Source organism: Aplysia californica, unplaced genomic scaffold (genome assembly GCF_000002075.1).
Source record: "Aplysia californica isolate F4 #8 unplaced genomic scaffold, AplCal3.0 scaffold00022, whole genome shotgun sequence".
NCBI classification, from domain to species: Eukaryota; Metazoa; Mollusca; class Gastropoda; order Aplysiida; family Aplysiidae; genus Aplysia; species Aplysia californica.
The window spans coordinates 737395-760911 of NW_004797292.1; the positions used below are offsets into that span (position 1 = coordinate 737395).

General features: G+C 40.3%; 1 protein-coding gene across 1 annotated transcript in view; it reads left to right on the forward strand.

Annotated features, from left to right (window-relative positions):
• The window catches only part of LOC101849818 (protocadherin Fat 4), a gene marked incomplete in the record, with an annotated part of 63124 nt that overhangs the window by 35733 nt on the left and 3874 nt on the right, over nt 1–23517 (forward strand). Inside the window, 28 exon segments of the mRNA XM_013088142.1 lie at nt 333–491; nt 1118–1291; nt 1766–1888; nt 2671–2807; nt 3243–3438; nt 4082–4230; nt 4847–5059; nt 5964–6176; nt 6719–6797; nt 7637–7843; nt 8847–9071; nt 9508–9723; nt 10064–10294; nt 11578–11907; nt 12343–12506; nt 12734–12973; nt 14249–14310; nt 14608–14893; nt 15883–16260; nt 17061–17169; nt 17695–17837; nt 18618–18787; nt 19232–19392; nt 20129–20297; nt 20948–21079; nt 21696–21844; nt 22201–22375; nt 22824–22939. Coding sequence (XP_012943596.1) covers nt 333–491; nt 1118–1291; nt 1766–1888; nt 2671–2807; nt 3243–3438; nt 4082–4230; nt 4847–5059; nt 5964–6176; nt 6719–6797; nt 7637–7843; nt 8847–9071; nt 9508–9723; nt 10064–10294; nt 11578–11907; nt 12343–12506; nt 12734–12973; nt 14249–14310; nt 14608–14893; nt 15883–16260; nt 17061–17169; nt 17695–17837; nt 18618–18787; nt 19232–19392; nt 20129–20297; nt 20948–21079; nt 21696–21844; nt 22201–22375; nt 22824–22939 — 5106 coding nt within the window.

Sequence of the window (23517 nt, forward strand, 5' to 3'; positions counted from 1 at the left end):
TGTGTGTGTGTGTGTGTGTGTGTGTGTGTGTGTACACTTTGTATTTTGTAACCCGATAAATAACGTGTAATATTACGCTTGTTTACTGTTACAAGTTTCCCTATTTAACAGTTGATTTGACCTTGTAGCTTGTGTCCTGTGTCGACCCTGTGACTCCATAAATAACTAGATCTAGTTAGCTTTTTGTGCGAGGTACAAATTTCCGTATCTGCCAGTTTATTTGATCTCATAGAATGTGTCTAAGGCGTACCTTGGGCCATGGGACTCTAAAATAAATAGCTTGTACAAATACTTAGCCGTACATCTAATTCGAATATTTACTAATCTTCCAGTTGATGTGAATGACCTCAATGACGTCACCCCATCGTGTGCGTCCAACGTGTACTTCGTGACCCTGCCTGAGACAGCGGCACCTGGAGATGCTGTACAGACCCTGGTGTGTACGGACGATGATGACACCAGCCCTAACAACGCCCTCACCTACTCCATAGGTGGGTTTGCTGGTGTGATGACTGCCCCCCACACACAAACACAAACACACACACACACAGACACACACACACATTCACACACACACACACACACACACACACACACACACACACACACACACACACACACACACACACACACACACACACACACACACACACACACACAGGCATACACACCAGTCACAGCTCATGTAATAATGAATTGACCCACACAGTAGTCCCAACTAATGTCAGATAGATCTAGCCCTCATTGCTCATGTGATGACGAATAGGCACACACAGTTTATCACAATTCAAATAATAACGAATAGAAAGATAAAATAGTCACATCTTTAGTAATGATAGATAGGCACATAAAGTGGTCACAACTCAGGTAATGATGAGTAGGCACATACAATTATCCCAGCGCTTGTGATGATGAGTAGACACACACAGTCATAGCTCAGGTAATGGCAAACAGGTACACACTGTAGTTACCGCTCATTTGAAGTCTCCTTAAAACACTAACACTCAAATATTGGGAGACTCTAAATGTAAAGCTATAATAACTAACTTCCAAGGCAGTACAACAGAGTTGGACTAGATTGTTTTAATATTTTCTCATTGAGAGCTTGCGTGAACAGTTTCAGGCGATGCTGGTCTCTTTGTTGTGGATAGTTCTGGCCAGGTGACAGTGAGTACAGGTGCTGCCTTCGACCGGGAGACCACAGCTTCCTACTCGCTGATTGTGGATGTGGTGGACCAGGCTACCAGCTCTAAGTTGACTTACACTGCCACCGTTAGCGTCACCATCTCAGGTGGGTTTATGTTCTCTCACAAATTGTGTGATACCTTTTCTTGTTCTTGTCGTTCTCTTGTTTTGTTCATCTTCTTCTTCTTGTTTTGTTCTTCTTCTTGTTCTTCTTCTTGTTCTTCTTCTTGTTCTTCTTCTTCTTCTTCTTCTTCTTCTTCTTCTTCTTCTTCTTCTTCTTCTTCCTCCTCCTCCTCCTCCTCCTCCTCCTCCTCCTCCTCCTCCTCCTCCTCCTTCTCCTTCTTCTTCTTCTTCTTCTTCTTCTTCTTCTTCTTCTTCTTCTTCATCTCCTTCTCCTTCTCCTCCTTCTCCTCCTCCTCCTCCTCCTCGTTCTTCTCCTTTTGCTCCTCCCCCTTCTCCTTCTCCTCTTCCTCCTCCTTTTCATTCAATCTATCAATGGCCAGACAGATGTGTGGAAATCGTTGCAATGATTCAAGCTTTAAAAATTGTAATGTTTTACTTCCTTCCCTTTTGTCCTCAGACGTCAATGATAATGACCCAGTGTTCACCAGTTTGCCTGCCACAGTGACGAAGTTGGAGAATACAGCGGTTGGAACTACTTTGACGACTGTTCCAGTCACTGATGCTGATTCAGGGACTAATGGTAAGGGCAAACAGGAATTGTAATGGCTTCTTCGAGAAATCATTTCGTATACTTACAGGCTTAAGTGTATGACGTAGTGTTTATGTGCCTCCTTCCAAACATTCAACACACGCCTCATGCTCAATGGTCAGTGATGTGAGTTTATATACAGATGCCTTAGAGTAAGCTTAGTGGACCAAGGTTAGTAAGAATTTATGCCAATCCTATGCCATGATTGTAAGCTTGTAGTGAAAGATAGTTTCACATTTATTGTGAGTAGAGTTTTTTTTTAAAATGGTTACTGAGAAGAATAAAGTACTCTTTCAATGATTATAATCATTCACTAAAATGAAAATAGTGACTCTATCACTGTACATCATGAGATAATATTTACTTGCGTTTAACTTGAATAGAATGCCTTTCTTTCTAAACGATTTCGGATTATGTCTTTTTGGTTCTTTAGTATTCATCATCACTACAAATTATATGCATATACACGGACACATGCTCTTGAACATAAATCTAGTGTCAACCGTTCCCATCCTTTCTTTCTCTTTACCTGTATCCCTTCTCCCCTTTTCCCTCCTGTCCCCTTCTCAGATAGACAAGTGAATTAGAGAATGGAGTCCATTGTTTCTCTCAATTTCTTTTTATTTTGAACCAGGTTGCTGAGTAGTCCAGTTTATTTGATATGTGCAAATCAGGAATGTAAAATATGTTTTCAATTTCAATTTCAACTGTAGCAAGAGAAGAAATGTTGCAAGTACATTCTGTTTATTTTGTTTATGACTGTCTCTCTCCAGGAGAGTTTTTCTATCAGATCACATCGGGCAACTCAGAGGGAAAGTTTAGCATTGATCCTGTTGCTGGGCATGTGGTTTTGGTTGACAGCCTGGACTTTGAGACTACAACTTCATACCAGCTGGAGCTTACTGCAACGGTGAGAGTGGAAGAGAGAACTGAAAACACGTATGGAGGGTAGTCATATCAAGAAAAATACTGACGAGATTTACCGGTTTTCTAAAAATGTTAAATGATTTGAAAAAAAGAGAAGCTTGGACCAAATTGCATGCTTTCCATTGTTTTTACTGTTCTTTGTGCTAGAGATACGGACTTTTACTTTGCCAAAAGTCCAGTTGGGTTTCAGAAGCCGAGCAGTGTGTGAAAATGTCTCAAGCAATGTGAATATGATAAAGGAATATTGATTGTGTGATATTTTCGTACATTTTGATAATTTCACTTACACTCATATATTTTGGTCTCTGTGAGTTTGGCATTTGCATTTACTTGCAGAGAAGAGAATGCATACTTTATCTTTCATGTAAGCAAACCACTTCTAGAAACTTCACTGTGCTGTTTTTTGTTCCTATTTCAGGACAAGGGTGCCTCGGCACGCTCTAGTTCAGGCACGCTGACAGTGTCAGTGGCAGACGTCAGTGACACAGCACCTGTATGCTCCACGTCACTCTACACTGCCACAGTTGCGGAGAACTCTGTCAGTCTGCCAGTTGTAACTGTTACTTGCACTGACGCCGATGCCGGGGATACCATTACTTACAGTATCACTGCAGGTAGGATTTTGGAGAACAGGGCTAACCCTTTCCTCTTCAACTCAGACAAAATTAGAAAGTAAAAAAAGGACAGCGCTAGTGTTGAATTCAATCAAAATTGAGTGGACATGCACCTTGTTCTTTCCATAAAGTTACCCCACTAGACAATGGTAGGCTTAGGCTATGATGAAATCTGTTAGATTGTAGTTTTACTTTCACCAAACTCAAAAGAATGTAAATACCTGCAGGCTGCTTCACACACTGGAAGTTGAATCAAAGAGCGGCCTTTGTTTGCAAAGAATGTGAAGAGGAACATTTATATCTTAATTGGCTCTTAGATATTGCAGGTATCACATGACCTTTCGGGGTTACTTGTTTATGTAGGGGTTAGACACTTTGCTGTCACTGGCAGGAGACCTGAGATCAATTCCGGAGTTGGAAGAATGTTTGTTGAGTATCTCGGTCTTCCTGTTTGGATGTTATCTCTCTTTCGGCCCAGCTTTGCCCTGACAGGCAGGGTCGAAGACCATCTCCTAAATGATCTTAAAAGTGTCTGTGGGGTCATTAAACAATTAAAATTACTTGTCTGTGCTTCCATGGTTAATTAACTGTAAATCACATTGACAAAAATGTAATTAAAATTCTGTGTGACTTGCATCCTCAGGCGATACTGCCAGTGACTTTGACATCAACCCAAACACCGGCGCTGTCTCTACGGCTGCCGCAGCGGCCATAAGTTACGAGAGCACACAGAGCTTTACGCTGACAGTGACAGCCTCTGATGGAACTCTCACAGACACAACAACAGTGCTGGTAAGTCACTGCAAAGACAGGAGATTGAGGGATGCTACTCCCACCTTTTTCTTGTTGTTATCTATTAAACTTGGGGGTATCGAACTTGAGTAAGGGGGGTTTGAGGGTCTTATTTAAATAAAACAATCTTGTCTAAAGAAGGGGTTTTGGCCTAGATAGGTCCTTACTATATTTTGTTATCATAAGCTGTGAGAAGATTCTACCATATCTCAGGTATAAACCCATCACTGATCGGGAAATTTCTAAATGATTTGTTTTACAAGTGTACGTTTACAAAATGAGAAAATATTGAATAGTTTTCAAATTACAGCCAAATTCCGGTTTTCCGTGGGACATCCCTCTTGGGTATCTCATTTATTCCTCAAATATATGTTGTATAAAGCCATTAGTGATTATTGTCCAGCTGGAAATATAAATTCTTTATTTATTCCTCAGATATTTCAGGTATAATGCCTTCAGTGATTTTTTAAACCTTGAAACGTGTATTCCTTGAAATTTAAATTCTTTATTGATCCCTCAGTTATGTCTGACATAAAGCCATCAGTGTTTTTTCAACCTTGAAATGTATAATATATTCTTCCTTGACTACTTGAGCATATGGCCCTCTTTGTTCCAGGTTACGGTGACGGACGTAAATGAGTTCTCCCCACAGTTCAGTCCTTCCTCCACCTACACAGCGTCTGTCAGTGAGGCGGAGGCCGTGGGGTTCACCGTCGAGACTGTCGCAGCTACAGATCAGGATACGTTTGATTCCATCAGGATTTATTCTATTACTGGGGGGAACACTGCTGGAAAGTTTGCCATAGATTCTTTCTCCGGGAAAATAGAGGTATTGTCCCATTAGTATTGATAAACTTTTAGTTGTTTTTTTCTTTCTTTTTTTTGGGGGGGGGGGGGGGGTCAAACATTTATTGTTTGTTTTACCAGATCTTTGATACTTTCTAAATAAAAGAAAATATAATTGAATTTTGTGCTTTACCTTCGTATAGTTCTCTTCAAGATTAGAACCATCAGAAAAGTATATCACAAACCAGTATTTTCAAAGATAGAGCGTGATAAAGGAATACCAGTAATAGTGCATCGTTAGTATTCTGTGAAGAAAGTTACCAACTGAGCCATTTCAAGACAGTAGCCTTGTTTTGTGGGAAGGGAAAAATGAAAGAATGCATTAGCACTGTCAGAAAGATCTGTGAACTGGCAAAATGTTACTAGTGCACAACTGCCACCAGCAATGGTGTGTGGATTGTCTATGTTTGTGATATTCTTTACCATTCATGGATTTATAGCCTATATTTAATCTTTATCTCCAAGTGGGGTAAACCCACTCTACTGGATCGGAGCCCTTGTTTTGGTACGAAATATAAAAATGACAAAAAACGCCAGGAAACTGGTCATTAAATCAAAACACATGATCTTATTTTGATAGTTTTTCATCTAATGAATGAACTCCCAGTTAAGGTGACTTGTTTTTTTTTCAATTGCCTAAAATTAATTTGATGCCAAAGTTATCATAAAGGAAGGCGCCTGAGCCATTGCCAGCCGCTCACCAGCACAGTGGATTCGACCTCAAGCCGCTGGAAGCAGCTTGCCGGAGACAAAGAGTCAGTGTATTTGTGTATTTATCATAATTTATAAATGCCTTTGGACAACAGATTTTCCGTGGAAATCAATAAGTGGAATTTATTCTATTTATCTTGCTCTTTATCTATTTGTAAATGTTTTTCCCTCTCCAGCTGAAGAGCCCCCTGGACCATGAGACTGCGACTTCTTACTCTCTGACGCTGCAAGTGGAAGACTCAGGAGGAAGTGTCAGTTCTGGCACGTTGGATGTCACTGTGACAGATATCAATGACAACGACCCACAGTGTACTGTAACTGCCACAGCTGTCAGTGTCGATGAAGCTGCAGTGGCTGGGGTCATTTTTACACCGACGTGTTCTGACAAGGCAAGGCTTTTCTTGAAAAAAAAATAAATTCTTTACCACGTTTTATCATTCAAAGACTTGTTGCCCACTAGGTGTCAGTGTTTCCAGCACAATGTAAAGAAATGATTACAAACATCTACCATTATATCAAAGCTTTTCATGTTGTCTTAAATTCATTATGTTAGTTTTAAGATGTCAAATTTGTATTAAGCTGTAAAAATTGATTGCGTATTCTAGTGATGTGCTGGAATAATCATGTGATATTTCATGACAAATATCTTCTTCTTCTTAGTTTTTCCATTAGTTGGAGGTCGCTTTTTTTAACTTTCTGTAATAAAATACTGTCTCTTGTCATTTTGCCTGCTGTATTGTATTGGTTCCAAACCACGTTTTTATGGCCTATTCCCCTCTTCTGTTAAATCTCCCCTTTCCTCTTTTACTCTTGACCTTTGCTTGCAGAAATGTGAAATTAGCTTCAATATTACTATTGTTTTGTCATAGATGTCTGTATTTCAGTCATAAGTCTCATTGTAATGGCTGTGTGTCTGTTTTTGTGCCTCTAGGACACTGCAGCGACACCCACCCTAGAGTACAGCATCACGTCAGGGGCTCACGCATCTCTAAGTATCGACTCTACTACAGGTATATATATATATATATTGTTACTATGTTTATGTTGACTTTCTGCTCCTATTGGTGCTGCTTGTATTGAAATACCGTTGAAACTATCCAAGACAATCACCCATGGTTGAGGACAAAAATAATTGTCTTAGACTGCTGGATGACTTGTCATTATAATGTTTTCAAAATGTAAAGGGGGAAGTAGGAAGTTTGTATAGGTAATTTCAGGCCGAAGGGATAAAACTCACACGGCTGCAGGATCGGAAAAGTAAAGTACAGGCGACTGTCTAGGACAGGTTAGAGCAGGTTCAGCTATAGTGAAAAGCTTGCTTCAGAAGATGATGGTCTCTGCCTAAGGACCTGGTAATTGTGAAACAAAAAAAGATGTGCTTCAGGTTGTAAAGAAAATAACAAGTCAGAACGATTGTCTTGAGGTGTATTTTTGCACTTATATAAGTGAAAATGTATATTGAATGGAAATTTTAGTACGGTTCAGAAAAGCAGAGTATTGTCACTAATGCAAAGAATTTTGGTTTCAAATCTTGACGTGACTTGGGGGTTATATATTCATAACGCACAATTGCACAAAACATTTACTGTAATATGATTCTTCCTTGGGTTTTTTTTTCATATTAAGAAACCATGATCTCTACCTCAGCAAATCACAGAAGCAATCCTTTTTGTGTTCGGCATGCCCTCCGTCTTTCTTCCTGAATGTATTTGCTTGAACCACTTTACTGCTGAACCTATGTATTTCTCCAATGAAAAGACACATATTTTTCGGATGAAGCAGTGAAGGGGTTGAGGAGAGGAACTTATGCCAATCTCTTATTTAATAAGTTACTCTTTTTTCTGGATAGGTGCCATTTCTGTGATAGCTGACCTTGACTATGAAGCAGCGACCAGCCATGACCTTGTGATCACTGTCAGTGACAAAGACACGCCCACCCCGCGTACCACAGACATCAGCCTGACTATCAGTGTGAACCCTGTCAATGAGGACACCCCTGTGTTTACGTCTGCTGGCGCATACGGACCATACGATGTGGCAGAAGATACGACTGTTGGTAATGGCAATGAACGACTGTTGGTAATGGCAATGACCATGGCAATCATTATTCACCACAAAGGGAGAAATGTATTTTGTCTTGGTCATTTGTAATGGCAGTGGTGTTACAAAGTTTATGTGTATGCTCTATAAGTACACAGAAAGCGTATTAATATGGCCGTATGTAGTTGCGAGTGCCGTAAAATTCTTACCAAACTAAACAAAAAGAAAAAAAAACCTACGCATTACGTGCGGAAGCTCCTCCGCTCTATAAACATTCTCTCTCTCTTCCTCTCTCTCTCTCTCTCTCTCTCTCTCTCTCTCTCTCTCTCTCTCTCTCTCTCTCTCTCTCTCTCTCTCGTCTCTGTCGCCCTCTCTCTCTCTCTCTCTCACACTCCCCCTCTCTCTCCTTCCCGCCTGCTCTCCTTCCCTCCCTCCCTCTCTCTCTTTCTCCTTCTTTTCCCTCTCTCCCTCTCTCCCCCCCCCCCTCTCTTTCTCTTCTCTATCTTTCTTAATGATGACTTTTTGTCTTGTAACTCCTCTGACAAATTATGTAAATTGATGGGTAAAAGTAAAATACAGCCCCCTATTTAAGAAAAGTTTACCTAGTACGCTGATCTTGGGTCACTGTGAGGTTGCAGATATCATACAGGAACAGGAAACAGATGGCTGTTATCACCATGATGCCAGAAGATATGAGAAGCGTATTATAGTTTTCCTTTACCATCTTGTATCCTTTTCAACTTATCATCGACTAAGAACTATTTTGTCCAAAGTGCACTTACGTACACTTTGGACCAAATTGTTCTGAGACGATGTTATGTGGAAAAACAAACATTACATAACATAAGTTATAATAATAATTTGACATGTCAGGGTTTCAGTAGTTCTATTCTTTTGCGATTTGCTTTTTTCTGTCAGAATGTAGCCTATAGGTGGTCAAAAACAGAAAACAAAGAGCCTGAGAACTTTCGGGAAATCTGTTGAGTCTGATGCTAAATTCCTGCCTCTTTACTCGTCAGGCACATCCATAGCCTCTGTGAGTGCGTCAGACGGTGACACAGGCTTGGAACACGGAACCGTGCGCTACAGTATTGTGTCAGGCGACACCCAGCAGCAGTTTGCCGTGGATGAGTCCAGCGGTGACATCTCTGTAGTCAAAAGTCTTGACCGAGAGACCACAGCATCTTATATTTTGACCGTCAGGGCTACAGACGATGCTCTTGGGGCGGCCACTGCTAAGTCGGGTAGGAATCTCCTTTGTTGTTATAGTTAGCCTTTGGATCATCAAACATGTTGTGCTTCTCTTTGCTGTTGATAGATATTGTCTTTACTGTGAAAATTTTAGCAAAAATGAGATGCTATTGATATTATTTACGTGTAAAAAGCTCTCCTTCTTAAAAAAGTTTTTTAATACATAGATATTTTTTTAAACAAGTACATTCATAAAGAAAATAAATAAATAAAAATTAAAAAAAAAAAATAAAACAAACCCAAACATGTCAGAAAGGCAATAAAATCGACATTTTCACAATTTTGGTTTTTGCAATCCCTTTTAACTCCTTTGAAAATTAGGTTGTTGCGACAATTTTGACCTTTTTAGAAAACTAGTTTGCTGCAATGTTTTTATTCAGGATGTGTGAGAATTCATCTGTTGCTGAGTCATATTTATCCATTTTTCAGCTGATGCGACAGTGACAGTGACAGTTACAGACGTGAATGACAACAGCCCTACATTCAGCCCGGCTGTGTACACAGTGGATGTGATAGAGACTGCAAGCTTTGGGCCCACTGTCGTGTTGAAACAAGTTACTGTTCAGGATGGAGACGATGGTGCAAACGCTGCAACGACCGTATCTATCACGTCAGGAAATGGGGAAGGAAAATTCTCCATGTCAGGTTGGTTCTTGTCCTCCTGTCCTCACATCATTATATAAAAAAGCCAGATGTAAAACATTTTTCGGTGTGTTTACTCTAAGACTAACAGCTAATTTCAAAACCCAAAATGCTGCACAGTTTGTTGTTATTACTAACACCAAAAGCGCCAGATGATAGAATTGGGCGAAGTAAAAACATTTTTTTAAAGCCAGATTTGAAAAGGACATCGGCGATCATGGTTTGACAATCATTGTCGTATTGGAGATGAATGCTAAATTTGGTGGTCCGACCTCTTAAATAAGAATACGGTGTTTTATGGGGTATTAAATATACACAATTTTTCGATTTTCCCCTTGTGCAGGCAACGATCTGATCCTTAGTGCCGCCCTGGACTATGAGACGACCCAGTCCTTCAGCCTGGTGCTAGAAGTGTCAGATGGCGGCAGCCCTCCGCTAAAGAATGCGGCCCAAGTGACGGTCAACGTGTTGGCGGACAACGAACAGGCCCCACTCATGAGTGACTCCACGTTCTCCACGTCCATAGCAGAAGACACCGCTGTTGGGACGCTGGTCTACGATGCTAATGCTACAGGTGAGGATTGTTTGGACGAAGTTACTATTCCCAGTGACACTGGGGATAGGTACAGAAACTATTCCCAGTGACAACGGAACTCTTTTGCATAAAAAACAAATCAGAAGTCGTTGCATTGTAGACTCTCTTCTCACTTCAGTTCAGCCTACTTTTGTTCTCTTCTCCTACTTAGGGCTTAGACTTGACCGTAGAATAGATCTAGATCTAGAAGAAAGAAGAATGGGGAAGGATTTCTACCTGTCCTGTACCGTGGTCTCCAAAATCTAGATCTACACGAACATTTAAATTATGACTGAATAACAAGCTAGCATAGAATAATCATTCCTTTTTCTTTAAAAAAAATTCTTCCACTCACACCAGAATCTACTTTAGTTTAGTTAGATCTAGAATCTAGATCTAGATCTACATTAGATATAGTCTAGTATTTAGTAACCCATCACAATCATCCCAGTGTATATCAGTTTGGGAACAATAGATCTAATTGGCCTGTCGGTTCTCAATGTCACTGGGAATATTTTCTAGGCCTATTCCCAGTGCCACTGGGAACAATTCTGCCGTAGGCCCTATTGCCAGTGGTTTCTGGGCCTATTCCCAGTGTCACTGGGAATAGTTTCTGGGCCTATCCCCAGTATCACTGGGAAAAGTGCTTTCCTTGTTTGGAGGGTGTGGATTAGAGGGATACTGTACTCTGTGGGGGGCTGTACTGGCAATTTGAAGTGTCGCAGGCTGATATTGCCTGAACAGTCCAAGATCGAGTCTCTGCTTGTATAATATTCCACTTGATTTTTTCTTTTTCTGCTGAACATCACTTCTTAGGAAGGAATCCTTGTTTGGATGTCATTCTCTCCCCCCCCCTCCCCCCCTCTCTCTCTCTCTCTCTCTCTCTCTCTCTCTCTCTCTCTCTCTCTCTCTCTGTCTTTCCTTCTGTCTCTCTATATCTCCCTCCAAATCTCTATCTCTCTCTATCTCTCTCTCTCTCTCTCTCTCTCTCTCTCTCTCTCTCTCTCTCTCTCCCCTTCTCTCCTTCCGCCACTCTGTCCCTCCCCCCAATTCTTCAAGCATCTTATGGTTGGCTTTGAGTCAATGCAACGCTTTTCAGTGTCAGCTTTACTAATTAATCTTATAATTCGTTCCAAGCCTTTTTTTTAGGTATGTACAGTGAATGTCCACATCATGATCTAACATAATAAAGGAGAAAAAATGTTATCTCTGTAATGGTACTTTATAAATTGATTGGATATGTTAACGTGCCAGCTTTTCACCCATGTGGTCTGTTCCTGCAGATTCTGACAGCGGCACTCACGGTACCATCACGTACAGCATCGACAGTGGGGTCACAGGGTCAGAGTTCATCCTCGACTCAGGCACGGGAGAACTCTTTGTCGGGTCAGCTCTAGACTTTGATGTTGCTCCGGCGAGTTACGCCATCGTAATCAAAGCCACTGATGGGGGAGGATTGTCTGACGCGACCACGTCCACCGTGTCTCTCAGCGTTGACCTGACGGATGTCAATGACAACTACCCACAATTCACCACCACCATGTTTGTGTTTAACGTCAATGAGAATGTGGGGACTAGTACCACTGTGGGCACAGTTGTGGCCAACGATGCAGGTTTGTGCAAACCGAAACTTTGTCTCTGGACGCTAGATAGCGACACTGAAGCTCTTTCCATGCAACTGGGTATTTGTAACAGTTTTCTACACCCCAAAAAACCTTTCTGATTTAGATCGGAGGAGGGTGGGATGTGCAGGTCATACTTTCTTGAGAGAACTATTTTAAGCTGAACAATACATCAAAACTTGAGCTATGAGGACAACTGTTTGTGTCTGCCTCTGTTTCTATTTTGCATTTGATAAGCTGGAGTTTGATCTAGTTTGTAGTTGGAGAATGCAACTGGTTGATCCTTCTCTTTTTTCTTCCCTTTGTTGTTTCTGTCTCTCTCTTTTCCCTCACTGAACAATCTTTATTGTGTTGACTTGTACTTCTGTTTACACCTACAAACGAACAAACAAACAAACCAGTTTACGGGCACAATGTAATCCTCAGACACTGGTGTGAATGGCGATGTGACGTACACCAAGATTGCTGGGAGTGGGACAGCCTATTTTGACATAAACTCATCATCAGGGGCGGTCACTGTTGCTGGTGCCATTGATTACGAGAGCTTCCAGGTAACTTTTAAAACACCCTCTAACAGGTACTTAACACATGTATGTATATATTATTATGCTTAAAAGTATCACGCAATTTCTGTTTTTCCTTTTGTTTTCTTAAGAGTTGTTATCCTAAGTCATCAAACTGTTTATTTTTTAATCTTCACAGGCTTTCATTATAGAGTCTATTATCTCTTTGACAGGACTATGATGGTATGGAAAGTTTTGTGTTATTATTCCTATTATTGTTGGCACTCTAAGTTTTTTCTGCTATTCTTTTACAGGTCTTTTACCTAACAGTAACGGCTCATGATGGTGGCACCCCGTCCCTGACTTCTACCGGGCTGGTCAAAATCGAGGTGAACAACAAAAACGACAACGACCCTGTGATAACACCACAAGAGTTTGCCGTGGTGCTGCAGGAGAGCACGGTAGTAGGTACGTCGGTCCTACAGTACACTGTGTCTGACCAGGATACAGATCTTGATGGCTTCAGTCTCGCCACAGCTGACTCCTATTTCCAGGTAGGTCACTCATTCTCAGAATTTTTCCTTGGATTTTGGTTGGGGCATATTGCAGCCGTAACCTATTGATTTTCATGATTTGCCTTATTTATTTGGGGTTTTTGTCCATATTATCTTTGCCTGAATCTATTCATAATTCATTAAATCTTTTGTTGTTTGTATGACAAATGGGCATGTAGTAATTTGTTATCTTTCTCTGTTGTTTTTCATTTTATTTCTCAGAATCATTTGATGATATTTTGTACAGGTGTTTAAGGAAGGCCTGAAACATCAGAGAGGAGGAATTTTGGTGGATTGATTTTCTTAGATTCTGTGTATAACGGGACCACCCTACATTCGACACCTGGAATTTCTCCAGCCAAGCTTCGGATAGGCCAGCAACTTAAGACACCTTCAGACCTGCATCCATCAGTTCAAAGCCAACAACTGCACCAGAAACACTATCACAACCAGTATGCTGTGAAAAAAAGATGATTGAATTGAACACCAGGGTGTTCTTTATCAATTACGCTAGAGGATGAAAATTGCTACGAGGGACCGCTGTCGAGAAAGCCAGCCATGTGTCATATCGGGTACAAACCGAGGAGTATGGCATCTTTTGTTGACACCAAGACCAATATGGACAAATAATTGCCTTACCACCCTTTACTCATGACACCACATGAAGATTCTGTTGCCTTCTCGCAACTTGAAGAGACACCAACTGAGCCCTGTACTAACCAATGTGGAGTCACACTTGACACTATTCTATCTATAGCGGGTTTGGAACCGGCTTCATCACCTGATCCCAGCACTCCAGGGTTACGTAGATCAACTCGTATCGGGAAACCGCCTTTTAAATATATGAACCTTACAGCTGTGACAATATAAATGTACTATCAGAATGTTAGTTAATATGTCATATATTAGGAAAGGTTCTGAGTAATGTCATATAAGAATTTGATTGTAAGATGTTTTGAATGATTTTGGGGTCAGTTACTTGATCAAGGAAGATTTCTTTTAAGGGCTGGTAACTTTGGACCTAGGTTGGGGAGGGGGGGGGTGAGTGTAATGAATAATGATGTAAATGGGAGTAAACTACGATATACAATAACTGTAGCATTTCAGGAGAGATACCCCCTTGTACCGTGTGGCCTGTCTTTCGTTTGTTTTGTGAGTTCTTCCTCGTCACGAGCTCACTCATACACTCGCTCAGGAAAAGTCAGTCAGTTATTCGACGCCCATCAAAGTAAAAGGTCACAATGTTACGGGTAAGATTCTCCTCTCTACTTTCAGGTTGATGCCGCCACAGGTGATGTCACTACAAAGGCAGAGCTGGACAGAGAAACTGTGGCTACGTGAGTGGGAGCTTGTACACTAAGTTTGATCACTTTTCTCTCAGTATTGAATAAGACTAAGGCAAAAACCGACAATTTTCCTACATTATAACGTCATAGTGTTTTACAATTATTTTGTATATTTACTCTTGACATAATTCTTATCATTTTGCTGCTAATTGTGTTTTGTGTTATGATTGATGGTGTTAACACTTCCTTTTTGCCATTTCATTTTTTTTAAAGGAGAGAAGTAGGTTTCTCATTCAAATTCATAAGTTCACCATTTTTGACAATCTGACTGTCTTTATCTCTCCCCAGCCACACGATATATGTCCAGGTGATAGACAAACAGACGTCATCTGACTCAACAGTGCGTACGTCCACCGCAACTCTGACAATTGTTGTGGAAGACACAAACGACAACACACCTGTCATCACAGGCACTTACACGCCTAGTGTGTCAGAAGACGCCAGCATCAATCAGCTGGTGTTCCAAGTGACTGCGACAGATGATGACGCCGGTGCCAACGCCCAGCTGGTCTACGACATCACGGCAGGGAACACTGGCTCGGCCTTTACCATAGACTCTGTGGGCAATGTCCAGGTATGCTCAGATTATTTGTGTATATCGACTGTTCAGTTTCAGACTTCGCTATACACCACTTTGAAAAGCGACCAATAATGGAGTTTTACACTGAGTTGTCAATATGTGTGCTACATTTTGTCCCATTGTGCTCACAGAAAGTGTATACAATAGTTGGAATTCTTCTTTTGCATCAAACTGCAGGAATTACCCAACCATAACTAAATCCATGTTTCATAGTGTTTATAGTTCTCCAATGTTTTGGAAATTCAGAGAATGAAAAAGAGTACCATATTACATCTATAGTTAATGCTTTAATGGTTTATTCGTATTATGATAAGCACAATGTTATTCTGAAAATGGTCGGGTCATATTAATTGAAAAGGCAGAAAGAGGTACATCTAATTTTTTAATGAACAAATTCAGTCTGTTATGAATTTGGGAGATTACTAATTGCATTATTTAATTGCTGAAAAGGAGACAGCAGTTTCATTTCTAATGATGAAGACAGAAAAAAATACTGTTTCAAATATACCCTCAACTGGCTGCTAGGACCAATATTTTATTACAAGTTGTTTTAATAGATAAGCACCAACCTGTATCATTGCTTCTGCATCTCTGCTTCCCCTATATTGTTTCTGTCCATATACTATATTGATTTTTACTTTAACCTAAGTACTATACAACTATTTTTGAGTCAGTATACTTCTTTTTACTATACTAATCGTGTATCATGTTTTTATTTTGGTCATACTTCTTTCATAAAAAGTATTTTCCCAATAATGTAGCAGAGGAATTGAGCTTGATGTCGAAAAAGTCACTCCATTATTATTTTGAAGGCCTTCTCATGATCAGACCATTAATATATTGTTGTTTTATTTTTGCTTTTTTAAAACTTCAGTATTTCTTAAATTAAAGATGCCCCCCCCCCCCCCCCCCCCAAATCATAATTATTATAGCTGGGAAGATAAATTTCTAAAATGTCTCTCCTTCCCGTTTGTGCCGTCCAGGTGGCTCAGACACTAGACAGGGAAACTGTGTCCTCGTACATGTTGACAGTGATGGTCAGTGATCAGGGTAACCCTGTACGGTCCAATCAAATCGTGGCTACTGTTACCATCACAGACGTCAACGACAACGACCCAGTTTTCAATCCTGCGGCGTACTCAATGAACGTGAACGAGAACTCTAACGTGGCCACCCCTGTGGGCACGGTGACGGCCACAGACGCAGACACAGGGGTCAACGCCGCGCTCACCTATAGCTTTGATTCTTTTACTCAAGGGTTACAGTCGCACTTTGCCATTGATGGAGCAAGTGGAGCCATCACAGTGGCCTCTACCGACCTCGACAGAGAGACTAGCGATACTTATGTAGCTAGAGTCAAGGTCAGTATGATTGTTTTGTGTGCAATTGTCTTTTCCCTTGAAAAGGAGACTAGCGATACTTCTGTAATTAAAGTCAGGCCGTCTGTTAACCCTCTAGATGCTGCCCAGTTGACACGATGATAGTTTCTATCTAATGTTTTATTGGTTCACTTTACCTTCACTGCATCTTTTATAGTTAACTGGTGCATGTCTTCTAGTTCTTATCTTTAGTCTAGCTGCTTCATGTAAATTGATTCAATTATAGTTCAGATTTCTCTTTTTTCTTGATGATCACTTTTGTGATAAAGGTATTTTAAAAAAATGTTTAATGTTTTAATTGTTTAGTCTCTGGGACCATTAGTATGTATGAGAGAAGCACGTGTATATGATTTAGCCGATTGTGAAATATATGGACAGGGGAGGATAGCTACAAGACATCAATACCAAAACATTAGCTAGAAGTTGCGCATGTCTTCTTGTCAAGTAACGTTTTTTCCATTCTTTCCCCTTCCCTAATTTTACATCCTTTTATGATGAAGAGAAGTCGTATTATTATACATTGATTCTAGTACTCTGTGTAAAAGGTGGATTAATTTCCATGTTGGCATGTTTGAGTTTGTGTTAATCAGAAATGCTAACACAATAACATATATCTTTTGATCAATTTGTCACCTTCCATTGTAAAATTTTCACCAACACAGGAACTTACTACCCGTCACATGTTTACATCAACCGTAGGGTGACAACATTAATTTACTAATTGTTCACAATATTTAAGGGGTCTGTAGAATTTCAAAATGACATGATTTAATACCTTTCAGGTGACAGATGCAGGAACACCATTGTCCCGAACGGCCTACACAGACGTTACTATCACCATTGACGACCTGAATGACAACGCTCCAGTGTTCTCTAGCAACTCTTACACAGGTGGGAATGTTTTTTCATCTACAGCATCCATAGTCTATTCTCAATTATCATGATGCTGCTAATTACAAGCAGTGTTGATACTAAGAATGTTCGGAAAAAAAATAAAGTATAACCCCCATGCCTTAGTGTATCACAACGGTCATATTTCACAATTTCCTGTGTCTGTACTCAAAGACATAGCTGCAACCCAACTGGGATCTCCCAATCTGCTCACTAGATTGGAAATTGGGATTGGGGGGGGGGGTATATTTTGCTTTTACTGAATATATGACCACTATATGGAAAAGACAAATGAATTACTTCTTTGACTTGCTAGTATTAGATTAAGTAAAAATGTTACCTTGGTTCTTTTATTGTTGAGGAAAGCTGTGTACTAAGAGAAAAACATCATTCAACCAAATTTTCCTTCTTTCCCAATATGTATCCAAGGAATACTGGCGCTGACGTGACCTAAACTACATATAACAACAATTATTCATTTAGTAACTGCCTTTCTTTTAGCTCAATTTGTCTATCCTTACACAGGCAGTGTTGATGAAGGTAGTGCCTTGACAACCTCCATCGCTCAGGTGTCAGCCACTGACCTTGACATTGGAGTCAACAAGGACATCACGTATACAATTGACACAGCACTGCTTGATGGACCCACAGCTGATACTTTCATTGAGGTGACTTTTCAGCTTTGCTGTAACGTACTTCCAGTCATTCACATATATGTAGAAATGCTTGTTGTTTGTGCTTCCAGCATAGCAATTGTTGAAATGTTTGTTGTGTATGCTTTCAGCATTGTACATTATAGCCTACTTGTCACAAACTACGACTATTTTGTTTGTGCTTATTATAAATGCCACCAAATTCTTTTACCTGCTCTCTCCCTTCGGTTTTTCTTGCGCTCTTCCTGACTTCCTCTACTGTCCGGAAGGGCCACATTTGCCTTCGGGAGGCTAATGATTGATTGACAGACAGAATAAAAGAAATGAAAACTTTTTTAACCGGCACGAGCAGTTTTGTTTTGCTAAAGTAAAAACAGGCTGGGAAGGTAATGCACTATTACTGGTCACTACTCTGCTGCATTATTTTTTTAAGCAACGGCTTAAGTCTGTTTTATATCAAAGTTTGCTGACAGGATTTTTTAATCTGCTCGATGAACTGTGATCAAACATACAAGTCAAGTATACTCCACAAATATGTACTTTTTGTAAATAAAGCAAAACATTAATGTGTTTGTAGTGTTCTTCACAGGGGTTAAATACTTGGTCATTTTCCCCTGTTTGTGCAATATTGGTTCATTTGTGCTGTGGTTTTCGGAATTTCAGCAGATGTGATCATCTTTTCTGCTTATTATGCACAAAAATGTAAAAGAATATAATTAATTCAGTGACTCTGTCTGTCATACAACTAGGACTCTATTATAAAGAGGGACTTGAACAAAGTCTCTTCATCCACAGGTTGACTCAAGCACTGGTGAGATCAGCCCAAAAGCAGATATTGACTATGAGACCCACCAGAGCTTTACATTCATTGTTGTTGCTACAGACGGTGGGGCACCCGCTCTCTCTGCCACTACCACTGTCACTGTCACCATTAACGACGTCAATGACAACAGTCCTGTGTTCACGTAAGGAAGACACTGTTCACACAGTCTATCCAGCTGACTCTATAACCTGAATCTAGTTGTGATGGCAGTGATGGGAGTGTTCTTGCTTTTTTCAGGATTGATCAAGATATTTATTTCTATTCATACCAATAATACTAGTACTTTTCTCACCAGTTTGGTGTAGTGGGCTTTGACCCTGCCTGTCTGGGCCAATTCAGGCTGAGAGAGACTCAAAGTTTCAACAGAAAGACCAAAATACTTATTGAAAGTTCTCCCCGCACCCAGTCGCTACACAACTGATGCCAGTTGTCATTTTGTGAATGTCACAAGAAATAGACAAAACATAATACCTACATATTGTGAGCTAGTATAATAGGATTGTGTTATATATGTGACCTTTTATCATGTGATTTAGATGATTTATAAATACAAGTTATAACATTTACTTTTTGAAACTGTTCCCAGTCAGACTTTCTACAACACAGAGATCGCTTACACTGGGTCATGTGACTCTTCAATCACTCAAGTGACGGCCACAGATGCAGACAGTGGGGACAATGCACGGATTTCTTACTCACTCCAGGCTAACACTGATGACTATCTGTTTTCTGTGAATATAGATACTGGTATGTTTATTATTTTACCTTTTTATTGTGGCAGTGAATTTTTATCAGTAAAAAAGTATGTTCGAGCACTCTATAATTTTGTAATAGCGTTTTTGCTTTTTCTCGATGTTTGACACACATGTGGTTTTTTTTTTTAATTGTGATAGGCAGTGAGCATTTCCTTGAGACGAGAATAGGCAAAAATAAATGCAATTCATTTTTCTGTCTCTTATCTACTCGCCTACTCGCATCGGGATAATACTGATGACTTTTTGTTGACAAAACAGTCAAAACTTTCAGAGATCTTTGCTTGATGTTTTTTTGTCTCGCTTTTTCTTTGTCGTCTAACTTTTTTCAAAGAAGAGCACATTTTCTTGAAAGATTGTGTGCTTTTATGTGTCCACATTATATTTTTTTTGCTTGTTGCGCATAAACGGCCTACAAGGTAAATGTATGTCAGTGATTGCAAAGAAAGGATCAATGTCCTGTACTTTGTTTCATTATCTTATGTCTCTTTTGATGTTGCATTCATGACTCACGTGTTACACACAAGTTCCCCTAGAGGTATGTTGCCTTTAGCCTGTGTCTGTGGCTCTTTGGTTACACACTTCTCTGCCCCCTATGTGTTTGGTTTGAAGTCTATGGCAACGACCAACACACAAAAAAACAATACTCAAGTGAATGATGTTCCTTCTGTTGCTTAGGTTGCGACACATGCGTTACACACAAGTAAACGGTGCTACCTCTGTCCCCCTAGGTGTGTTGTCTCTACAGTCTGTGGCTGCGACCAACACGCGTTACACACAAGTGATCCAAGCTAGTGACAACGGGATCCCTGTCAACACTGCAGCCACTGGAGCGACTGTCAGAGTGGACACTTTTGTTCCTAACACAGTCATTGTCACATTCAAACTTGGCGTTTCTAGGTAATGTTCTCAACATGGTTATTACCACATTCACACTGGGTATTTCTTAAAAAATGTTTTCTATGTCGCTATTGTAACTTTTACACTGGGTATTTTTAGGGAATAGTTTTCAATGTCCCTATTGTCAAATTAACACTGGTAGTGTTATCAATGTCTTTTTTGTGACATGGGGATTCTCTAGGTAGTCTTCCCAACACAGCTATTGTCACACTCACACTGGGAATCTTGAGGTAATGTAACGGGTTTCAAATTAATACTTTTTTTTTTTACTTATTATGATGAGGTAATTTTACCCTTTACTTTTATGATCCCAATAGCATACCGTGAAAAGAAAACAGGTCCAGTTCTGGAGATCTACTACCGTATTTGTTGCCTATAATTTCGTCAGATCCTATCTAATATATTGCAGCATTTGTATTGTCTGTGTGAATTCTTGCTTGCTGATGTATTTTCCAAACGAAGTTTTTCTAAAATTAAAACTGAACGGTGCTTCTAGTCTCATAATTATTAATGGTTGCTTTGTTTGAGAGCTTCCTTTTGTCCGCTTGTGTTTCTGATGTTGAATTTGATGACAAATGACAAAAAGTGCATGGATTTCCGGTTGATAATGTTATTACTTCTTCATATCTGTATTTTTCTGTATCTCCTAGAGCCACATTTGTTGCTCAGCAGACTACTTTTCTGACCAACCTTCAGACTGTAGTGAGGAACACCTACCCAACAGCTCTGGCTCGACTGTGGTGTATTCAGGAGTACAGTGGAACTACTGCAAGTGGGGACAAGTAAGTTTGATCTCTCTCTCTCGCTCGCTCTGTCTGTCTGTCTGTCTGTCTGTCTGTTTGTCTGTCTGTCTGTCTCTCTCTCTCTCTCTCTCTCTCTCTCTCTCTCTCTCTCTCTCTCTCTCTCTCTCTCTATCAGACATACACTCACATATTATTACAATACACATACACTTACAAGCACACACACACACACACACACACACACACACACACACACACACACACACACACACCAACCCACACACACACACACGCACACACCCACCCACCCACACCAACACACACACATACACACACATACTTAAACGTATTTCTTGCTTTAAATAACTGATGTTGTGTCAATGTACAAGGCTTCACATGATCTCTTTTAAGAGAAATTTGAAGGCAACACCAGAAGAAAATACGATGTGCTCATGTACCTTTTTCTTTCTCAGCTCTGATATGGTTTGCTCCTTTCTTCCTATCAGGCAAACATCTATCTTCCTTATATTTCTCCTCATTCTTTCCCTTGTATGTTATGCGCTAGCAACACTTTAAATCTTTAGCACTTACATTACCTATTTGTATTGTAAGTTCTGTAAAACTCTTTCTAAAACTTTTTAAAAAACTTCCTCAGCCCTGTGAATGTCCACCTGTACATCGTGAAGGATGACAGCAGCGAGTCACAAGCCAATATCAACACAGACAAAACTTTCCTCACACAGGATGAGTTCAGAGCTCTGGTGGCGGCCAATGCTGAAGGAGATCCTGGCTCCGCCATACAGGGTAAGAATCGAGAGTTGTTGCTTCATGAAACGCTTCAGTGACAGATTGCTCCTCAAATGTATTTTTTAAGCCCCAAGTACTGCCCTGAAATTAGTTTCTTTTGATTTCTTAAAGAATCGCTTGAGCCTTTTTTCCGTTTTTTTGTTTTTGTTTTTGTTCTTCTCTTTGTGAAATGTGTTACTACAGCATTGATAAGAGGAGTTTTGGGTACAGTTTGTGTGTAAATAATATAACCTGTAGATGTGGTTACAGACTGTGTGAAAATCATATGATATGAAACACTGGCCACGAACTATAGATAATTAATATAGCTATGTGGCATTAGCTACACTACAGCCTGTCCATAAACCCTTCAGGCTCAGCGTGGGACCCGTTCAGCATCATCAGTGTGAGCCCGTACTACGAGGAGACAGACAGTTGGTGGGACACGCTGCACGGCAAGGTCATCACAGCTATCGCCGCTGCCCTTGGTCTGACATGGATAGCCATCCTCACATACATGATTGTTCGTGTGTGCAACACTCGCAACAGGTTGGTCTTTACATTGTCTGGCCTTTAACACTTTCCGGTCACTTGGTGCAATAATGAGCAGGTGAAAATGATCTGTTCTGGTCATCTGGCACAGTTCTGTGCCTGACCCGAGAAGTCCGTTGCATGCAGTCGCTCTCCCGGTTGGGTGACCAGATGGGGTATTTTGTACTATATGCTGTGTGACTGCAAAGTGTTAAAAAAGGAGAATATTTACACTATTAATTTATATAATTTTCCCTTCCACAGGTAGGCCTAGATATCTGATTTGGGTTCCTTAACTTGTTGGTAGATAGTTTTCACTGAACAGAATAAACATCTCAACACGTTTCTGTAGATTTCTTCAGACATCCCAAAACCTGTTTTTGTAGAATTCTTCAAACATCCCAAATAATGTTTTGTGTATGTATGTCTCCAGACCCTCACAACATGTTTTTGTATATGTCACCAGACCCTTGAAGACCCTCCGCACAACTCCACGTCTCACTGAGGTACATCCAGTGACACCGCCAAAAGCAGAGAAACCTAAACCTATGGTTCACCGCGGTGCCTGGGACACTAATACAGGTGAGTAATTTCAGTAAAAGTTTTACAGCATTTGCAACACAATTAGGTTTCAGTCACTAACGTGCTTAAGGTTAAAGGTGTTTCAACAAAAACGAAAAAAGGAGGAGAGGTAAGGATGATTGATGTTTGATAAGAAAGAAGGAGAAAACCACACCAGAGTACCCGCCAAACATCCACGCTTACATGTGATGTCACTTGTCTTTATTAACATCAATGAAGGAGTCACAGACAATTGTGGGTGGTTGGTGGGCTCTCTGGTGGGGTTTGCTCCTACTTTCCCATCAAACATCAATTGTTTTTTTATATCTCATGACCTATTTGTGTTGCAAATGCAGTAAAACTGTCCAGATTCAAACTAAGGGCAATGTCACCTGTCTTTCTTCAAATCAATGAAGGAGTAACAGGCAACAGTGCTCGTCTTTTTTCTCGTCATTTTAGATTTGACGGAAAAATAGCTGTGTAAAAAGGTTGATTTGTCTGATGTCATTGATTATATCCAGACTGTTGCCAACATTTAATTCCACTCTTTTAGGGGATGTAATGGGTCTTCTATGTTTGAACTGCAATTTTTGGCAACG